Source organism: Hyperoodon ampullatus (assembly GCF_949752795.1).
Source record: "Hyperoodon ampullatus genome assembly, chromosome: X".
In the NCBI taxonomy this organism is placed as follows: domain Eukaryota; kingdom Metazoa; phylum Chordata; class Mammalia; order Artiodactyla; family Ziphiidae; genus Hyperoodon; species Hyperoodon ampullatus.
In genome coordinates, this window is record NC_136913.1 from 43,923,258 (window position 1) to 43,932,386 (window position 9,129).

Here is a 9,129-nt window from a genome sequence, read left to right on the forward strand (position 1 = left end):
ATGGGACGGACGTCAAAGGACAAGCGGGATGTCTACTACCGCCTAGCCAAGGAGAATGGCTGGCGTGCCCGCAGTGCCTTCAAGCTGCTACAACTTGACGAGGAATTCCAGCTCTTCCAAGGTCCCCACTTGGCGGGCGAGTCACTGGGGGATGGGGCGGGCGAAGGGAATAGACAAGTGGGCTAGGTCTACAGAGCTCCCTGTGGTAGATGGGCTGACTTGGAGGGTCTGTGGGGCAGGGGCCAGGCAGGAAGATGGGCAGGTACGCAAAAGGAGCTGGGCATCTAGGCAGCAGATAGATACGGGTGCTCCCCAGGGGAAAGGGGTGAACTTTGCAGGGTCCCAGGTTGGAGAGGTGGGTGCAGCTGACCACTACACCTTCCTGTGTGTGCTCAGGTGTGACACGGGCAGTTGACCTGTGCGCGGCCCCGGGCAGCTGGAGCCAGGTGCTGAGCCAGAAGATTGGGTGAGTGTGGAGTCCCAGATGGGAGGGTGGGAGGGCAGGTTAGATGGAGGGTGGACCAGGAGTGATAACTGGGCTGACATGGACCGTGTTGTCCACAGGGGCCAGGGGTCCGGCCACGTGGTGGCCGTGGACCTTCAGGCTATGGCTCCACTACCAGGTGTGTTACAGATCCAGGGGGATATCACCCAGGTGAGAGCATGGCTTGGGGTGTTGGGGTGTATCCTGGGCAAAGGCCCCCCAACCTGGGGGCTACGGCAAGTGGAAGAGAGAAAGAGAAAGACAAACAGACTGAGAAAGACAGAGATAGAGTAACGGAGAGAACCCAAGAGAGTGTAACAGCAGAGAAACAGAGCCAGCCTGTCGTCATCACAGAGAGAAAGCAAAAAATAATCCCAGAGATGGAGCCCGGTCTTAGGCAAAGCCTGAGAATTTGGCTGACCCAGGGGCTGCGGGCCAGGGCCAAGGGCAGGTGGGGTTAGAGGGCTGTGGAGGGGGTGCCTTGGGGCCACTCATCCTCCCTCTTTTCCATAGCTGTCCACTGCCAAGGAGATCATCCAGCACTTTGAGGGCTGCCCCGCGGACCTAGTGGTGTGCGACGGGGCTCCTGATGGTAAACAGCAGGGATTGGGAGGCCAGGCGGGGGCCCTGTGTGTGTCTTTCTCTGTATGTCCCGCCTCTGTTGGCTTCTTTTACTGCCTCTTCTCTCCACTGTCAGCTGTTCTTACATCTAGCAACTTCTCCCTACCTCTGTTTCCTCTTCTCTGCCTCTGTCTTCTCCCTCCCTATACTCTACCATTTGGGTTTTGTCCACCCTTTTATCTTCTTATTGCTCATCTCTCTGCAACTGTCCAATTCCATCTTAGTGTTCACTCTTTTTCTTTTTTTTTTTTTTCAGTTAGTTAGCCATCCATCCATTCAGCACATTTACTGAGCACCTGTTGTGTGTCAGGCACTGTTGTACATGCTGGGAAAATATTTGTGAATAAAATTTTACCTACTCTGACCTTATAGAGCTGGTGTTCTAGTGGGAACAGGCAGAAGAGGAACAAGTGATTGAGCTATGTAGCCTGTCAAAAGGTGATAGGGGGCTTCCCTGGTGGCGCAGTGGTTGAGAGTCCGCCTGCCGATGCAGGGGACACGGGTTTGTGCCCCAGTCCGGGAAGATACCACATGCCGCGGAGCGGCTGGGCCCGTGAGCCATGGCCACTGAGCCTGAGCGTCCGGAGCCTGTGCTCCGCAACAGGAGAGGCCACAATAGTGAGAGGCCCACGTACCGCAAAAAAAAAAAAAAAAAAAAAAAGGTGATAGGTACCATGGGGATGTCAATGAAAAGGAGAGGGAAGAGGGGAGTACCTGTAGGAATTTTAAATTAAGTTGGGAAGGCCTCATTGGCTTTAGCACAAAAACCTAAAGGAGTCAAGGGAATGGGCCAGGGGCACATCTGGAGGAAGAACAATCCAGGTAAAGGAATTGGCCTATGCAAAGGCCCTGAGGTAGGAGGGCGCTTGGCATGTATGAGGAATAGCGAGATCAGTGTGGCTGGATCGGAGTGAGTGAGCAGGAGAGTTGTAGGAGGTGAGAACAGATCCTTGTGTGGATCTTTCTGGGCCACAGTGGTGACTTTGGCTTCTTCACTGAGATGAGAGCGTGGGGAAAACCATGAGAGGGTTGTGAGCAGAGGAGGGCCGTGCCTGACTTGGGTTGTGACAGGATCCCTCTGGCTGCTGTGAGCAGTGTGAGGGGTGAGACCTGGGGAGGGGAGGCCGCTGCAGTCGTCCAGGTGGAGTTGAGAAGATTTGCTAACGGCTTAAATGTGGGTGTGAGGAGAGAGTGGTGGGTGGGTGTGTGTCAAAGGTAACTCGAAGATTTTGGGCTTGAACAACTGGAAGGATCAGATGAGATGGGAAAGATGATGGGAGGAGCAGGTTTGGGCAGGAAGATCGGGAGTTTGTTTTTGGATGTATTGAGTCTGAGATGTTCGTTCTGATCTGAGTCTGGAGTTAAGAGGAACAGTCTGGACTGGAGGTAGAAATGATGTTAACAATATTCGCGCCTGAGGTGGTTTTGAGAATAAAAATGAGTGCCTAAGGGTTAGGAGCTCAGAGTACGCATCTAGTTGGCAGATAGTATTTGCGTGCAGAACCTTAGCAGTAAGAGAGCCTAGGAAATGTTTTTAGCACTCTAACCTCTCTGGGAGGTTAGAACAGGAGCATAGCTAGACTGGATGGCCCCCTAACGCTGTTCTCTTGATGCAGTAACCGGCCTCCATGATGTTGATGAGTATATGCAGGCCCAGCTCCTCCTAGCCGTGAGTAACCCTGGCTGCCCCTGCCTCAGTTTGGTCCCCTCCTGGCTGTCTCCACCTCAGCCTTAGCCATCTGTCCTGCCCACAGGCTCTGAACATTGCTACACATGTCTTGAAGCCAGGGGGCTGCTTTGTGGCCAAGGTAAGGCTCGGGGAACCTGGTAGGGGGTAGAGAGGGGTCTCCAAAGGTCATCCTCAGGCCTCCATCTCTGCCTCCCCACCCTGCAGATCTTCCGAGGCCGGGATGTGACACTGATCTACAGTCAGCTGCGTGTCTTCTTCTCCACCGTGCTCTGTGCCAAGCCCAAGAGCAGCCGGAACTCCAGCATTGGTCAGTGGGGTGGAGGGGCCAGGCTGGGGGGTGCGCATCTCAGGGACCCATCCGCACAGGGTGGTGGTGGCAGTCGCCCCTCACTCCGCCTTATCCCCACAGAGGCCTTTGCTGTCTGTAAGGGTTATGACCCCCCTGAGGGCTTCCTGCCGGACCTGACCAAACCCCTGCTGGACCACTCTTACGGTGAGAGCCAGAGCCCTGGGCCCCATCCCTGGGGAGAGTCTGTCCACCAATGGAATTTATGTCCCAGGAGGGCCCCCAACCCCACCCCCTGGTGGAAACTCTGCCCCTTAGGGGAATTCTGTCCCAAAAGGATCCTCAGCCCCACCCTCTGGAAATGCCACCCCTGTATGGATATTTTGTCCCAGGAGGATCTTTAGCCCAGTGGCCTAGTGGTAACTCTTGGACCTGGTGAAAATTCTGTCACTGGAGGATCCTGAGTCCTACCCCAAGGGGAGACTCCACTTGCCTGCGGAGATTCTAGACTAAGAAGACTCAGTCACACCCCCAGGTGGAAACCCCACCCCTGTGTGGGAATTTCATCCTGTGAGGGCCTTCAGACTGGCCCCTAGAGGGAAAAAGCACAGAGCAGGGCTTCCCTGGTGGCGCAGTGGTTGAGAGTCCTGCAGGGGACGCGGGTTCGTGCCCCGGTCTGGGAAGATCCCACATGCCACGGAGCGGCTGGGCCCGTGAGCCATGGCCGCTGAGCCTGCGCGTCCGGAGCCTGTGCTCTGCAATGGGAGAGGCCACAACAGTGAGAGGCCCGCATACCGCAAAAAAAAAAAAAGCACAGAGCGGCTCTTGTGGCAGGCACACTTGAGTGAGACCAAGTCCAGACAGTATATGGCAGGTGGACATAAGTGCAGTCGGAGAAAAGTGGGTTGGGGGGGTGGTGTGTTTTAGAACAGGTGATCATGGAGGGCTTCCCTCAGGAAGTGATCTGAACCAGATGAAGGATTTCTGGTAAAGGAGGGTAAGAGTAGCTGGTGGATATGTTGGGGAGGCCTCGGTACCCATCCTGGGTGTAGCCTGAGTCACGACTGTTCCCAGACACCCCAGCCCTGTCCTGCCTCATCTCTCCCTGCTTGTCAGATCCAGATTTCAACCAATTAGATGGTCCCACCCGCATCATTGTACCATTTGTGACCTGTGGGGACCTGAGCGCCTATGATTCGGACCGCAGTTACCCACTGGATGTAAGCACCCAGCCAACAGTGGGTGGATGGGGGGTGCTGTCCTAGGTTCCCAGGTCCTCACCACCCCCTGCCGATATGTGTCCCTGCAGCTAGAGGACGGCTCAGAATACAAGTATACTCCGCCCACGCAGCCCCCCATCTCACCACCGTACCAGGAGGCCTGCACCTTGAAGAAGAAGGGGCGGCTGGCCAAGGAGATCCGCCCCCAGGACTGCCCCATCAGCACAGTGGACACGTTGCCCCAGTCCCTGGCCGCCCCACAACGCCACACCCTGCTGGCCTCTGAGGTCTGGAAACATGGGCCCAGAGCCCTTAATGCCCTTTCTCTGTGCCCGCAGTGACCCCCTCCTCGTGTGCCTTCTTCTTCCCCAAATCACGTGGTTTCTGGGACAAACTTCTCTTCCCTGCCTCCCAATAGCTATAAAAATCAATGGGTAAAACCAAGTAGAGTGAACGGAAAGGCTTAGCCAAGTATCTGAGTCCCTTCTTTTTTTCTTGGGTAGGTGGAAGACAGTGAAATGAACTGTTCGCCTTAAGATGTTAAGGTAAATTTGCCTTTTTGTCTAAGAATTTGAGTAAATGGCACGTTTAAGAAAAAACTGAGTAAAATTTCACCTTTGAAATTTTTACATCAACTGGTAAGATTTCAGTCAGCAAACCCTTACTAAAACACCTGATCTTATGTGCCAGGAACTGCTTTAAGGATTTTACATATTGAGGCACTCGGTAAACATTTATTGAGCACATGCTGTGTGCTGGGCATTTTTCTAGGTTTGAAGATAGAGCAGGGAACAACACAGACAAATATCCTGGCCCTCAGAACTTCTAGTTTGGGAAAGAGGTGATAAGCAGTAACACAGTATAAATGCAGGAGTTTCTACCCACACATACACAAACTATTTACCTTGATCTCTCTATATATGTACACACACACACACATATAAAATGTAAAAGTAATATAGGATATGAAGAAATTTTTAAAGCAGGGTAAAGAGGTCAAGAATTCTAGGGGGTGGCAGCTTGCAGTTTTTAAAAAGGTTATCATGGAAGGTCTCACTGAGGTAATGTTTGAGCAGAGACCTGAAGAAGATGAAGGAGGGAATCATGTGTTTATCTAAGGGAAGAGCATTCCAGGGAGAGGAAATAGCAAATACAAAGGCCCTGAGGTGGAACCCTGCCTGGTATGTGAGGGAGCAGTGAGAAGCCAGTTTGCCTGGACCAGCCTGGGCTAAACCTATCAGTGCTGGAGGGCTTCGCATCCTCAGGATACCACATTAGAGGACACCCCTGTCTGGCAATGGTTATTCAGACCAAGTCTTCCATTAAAATAAGAAGTAAAAAAGACATCTTTAAAAAAATGAAATGGCAAGTCACAATGGGAAGAGATATTTATAATCCCTGTATATAGTATCCTCGATATTTAAAAAACTGCTATAAATCAGTAAGGAAAAGAAAATATGAGAATGGCCAGTAAGCACATGAAAAGCTGCTCGTCAGGGAAATGCAGGCTAGAACTAAAAAGATTGACAATACTAAGCGTCGGGAAGGATGTGCAACAATTGGAACTCTTGAATACACCCATGGCAGCATATAATGGTGTAGCCACTGGAAAATTGTTAGGCATTATCTGCTAAAGCTGCATGTGTGCCAGTTCCACTCCTAAGAAATGAGTACTAGAATGTTCCTAGCCAGCACTATTTGTAGTATCCCCAGACTAGATACAACCCAAATATCCATCAGCTGTAGTATGGATCGTTAAATCCTGGTTTATTCGCAGTGGAGAACTACACATCAAAGAATGAACATTATATGTTTTATGCATTTTTCTGTGTGTTATGGTTCACAATGAAAGTAAAGGAAAAAACTTCAAAAAAATGTTAGTAGCTGAGCAAACAATGATTATAGTAGAAGACAGTGGGGAAACATTTTGGTTTAAAACTTCCTTTTACTTTGACCTTTAGTTAGCTGGCAATCTGATAAGGACTCGGAAGCTGTTTGCTGTCAGGAAAACCAGAACTTGAGTTGATGAACTTGTTTTCAAATATCTCATCAACCGGTCCTGAACATACAAGCTCCGAGTGGGAACCTGCAGCAACCACCAGGAACACAGCGAGGAAAGAAACATCACGGAATGTCCGTCTGCACTGCAGAAGGGATTCTTGAGTGGGGTCTTGCCTCTTCTCTAAGTCTTTCCAGCCGTGTCCTGATTATGTCCAGAATTTACCCTGAGAGTGGGGGTTCTTAACCTGGGTAGAAGTCAGGGTTATGTGTGGATTTGATGGGGGGAAATATTACATCTTTATTTTCACTAATATAACTGAAATTTTAGCTATACTCCCAGATCTGAATGCTGGCGTCAAATCACAATAGTAAAAGCAGTGCCTGCAACTTCCACCAATACAGATCACAGTTACTTTTTTATGTTATGTTACAGTCGTTGCAGGCATCTTGAAATATTGTTCATATTGGTCACTACTTTGAATAAGATCTTGAAATTTGATGTATTAATAAAAAAATTCATATAGCATCCCAATGTTGTTTCATTTTAACATGGTAACTATTTTTCTAGTTTTATTGAAATATAATTAATATAATGTGTAAGTTGAAAGTGTACAACATAATGATTTGATATATGTGTATATTGCAAGATGACTACCGCGGGTTTAATTGACATCTATCACCTCACATAGTTACAGTTTTTTTTCTTGTGATGGGAAGTTTTAAGATTTGCTCTCTTAGCAACTTTCAAATATACAATATAGTATTGATAAGTATAGTCACTATGCTGTATATTATATCCCCAGAACTTATTTATAACTAGAAGTGTTGTACCTTTTGACCACCTTCACCCATTTTTAGATTCCACATATAAGTGAGATCACACAGTGTTTGTGTTTCTCTGACTAATTTCATTTAGCATAATACCCTCAAGGTCTGTCCACGTAGTCACAAATGGCAGGTTTCCTTTTTTTATGGCTGAATAATATTCTATCATATGCACATACCGCATTTTCTTTATTCATCTGTCGACAGACCCCTAGGTTGTTTCCATATCTTGGCTATTATAGGTAATACTGCAATGGACATTGGGGTGCAGATAGCTCTTAGAGGCAGTGAGTCCATCTCCTTTGTATATATACCCAGAAGTATATATTTGGGATACGGGGAATGCTGGATCATATGGTAGTTCTATTTAATTTTTTGAGGAACCTCCATGCTGTTTATAGTTTCCATAATCCTGTGTATTTGAGTATGTGTGTGTGTGTGTGGATATGCACATGCACACACATGCTTTCAAAAATATTCTATGAAGGAGTCCACAGACTTGATCAGATCAGATGCCAAAGGGTTCCCCAGAACAAATTTTTTTTTTTTTAGCTGTGCTGCATGGCTTGTGGGATCTCAGTTCCCTGATTAGAGATTGAACCCGCACCACGGCAGTGAAAGCCCAGAATCCTAACCACTAGGCCACCAGGGAACTCCCCAGAACAAATTTTTTACATTAAGAACCCCTCTCTTAAAGGAATATCAGAAAGTCTGCCATGACTGCTGTCCTGAATTTCTATATTTTAGCAAACAGGAGCTGACAAACACCAGCTACAAGGGCAGACCCGGTTTCTGCAGCTTACTTGCTTATCTTTAGAAAATCACTGTTCTTTGTCCACACACCAGCCATTGACCTCAGGACTACCGACATCCCAGTCTGTGACCCCAGGTGTTTTCTATACTTATGACTTTGTGACCCTGGGAGTGTCCATACTGAGTCTAACCCCAGGGGGCCCACACCACAGCTTGTTAACCCAGGAGTCTTATCACCCACGTCAGTATGACCACAGGAATGTCCACACCCCAGTCTGTGTGACTCCAGGAATGTAAAACAGAAGTATCCACACAAAAGGTGGTGTGTCCACACCCATCACCATGTAAATTCAGCAGTGTCCACACTAGAGTCAGTGACGCCCCAGGAGTGTGGACAGCCCAGTTTGTATAGTCCCAGGAGTATCCACGTCTCAATTGCCAGGAGCGTAAACACACCAGCCTTTGGGACCCGGTGGGCATACTCACCTCGGGCTGTGTGTCCCTGGTGTCCACCCCCATCTGTGTAACGTCAGAAGTATACACCGAAAGTCTCTCTGACAGGAGCAGTGTCTAATTCCCAGTCTGTGCAAGCCAGTGGAGTCCACACCCCCAAGTGTGTGGCCAAGGAGGGGCCCACCCAGCCTAGGCCTGCTCTCTGAGCTCGGGAGTGCCCACTCTCCACCTGCGTGTCCCTAGTCTTGCGACTCCAGGAGTGTCCACGCCCCTCAGTGTGACCCCAGAATTTTCCATGCCAAAGTCAGTTTGTCCCCAGAGGTACATCCGTCCCAGCCCGTGTGTCCCCAGTGGGGTACTTACTTTAGTCTCAGTGACTCCTGGAGTGTTTCCACCCCAGTCTGTGATGACAGGAATATTTATTCTCCAGTCTTTGTGACCCCAGGCTTTCCGCAACACAGCCTGTGTTACCCCCAAAGTGTACACGCCCTGGTCAGATGACCGCAGGTTTGTCAATTGCTTAGACTGTGTAACAACAATGGGTGTCCATCCCCCTGTCGCTGTAACCCCCAGGGTTACCACACCTCAGTCATTGCCGCCCCCCAAGAGTGTCTACAGTGTAGTCTGTGTCACCACAGGAGGGTATACACTCCAGTCTGTGTGACACCTGGAGTATTCAAAACATAGTCTGTGACCCCATAAGTGCACATATCCCAAAGCTTCTGACCGCAGTGTTGTAAAAACTCCAGTCTACTTGACCACAGAGGTGCCCACTGCAAAGTATGTCAGTCAGCGG

At 49.4% G+C, this 9,129-nt stretch overlaps 1 protein-coding gene across 1 annotated transcript; it reads left to right on the plus strand.

Moving 5' to 3' along the window:
- On the plus strand, window positions 1-6,381 carry FTSJ1 (FtsJ RNA 2'-O-methyltransferase 1; the record flags this gene model as incomplete). The annotated part of the gene is made up of 12 exons (XM_079727148.1): window positions 1-136; window positions 397-466; window positions 565-655; window positions 998-1,076; window positions 2,722-2,774; window positions 2,860-2,913; window positions 3,000-3,102; window positions 3,205-3,288; window positions 4,198-4,301; window positions 4,391-4,588; window positions 4,805-4,846; window positions 6,263-6,381. The coding sequence occupies 11 exons, from the start codon at window positions 1-3 to the stop codon at window positions 4,835-4,837; spliced, it is 1,005 nt and encodes a 334-aa protein (XP_079583274.1). The 3' UTR covers window positions 4,838-4,846; window positions 6,263-6,381.
- Between the last annotated feature and the right edge of the window lie 2,748 nt (window positions 6,382-9,129).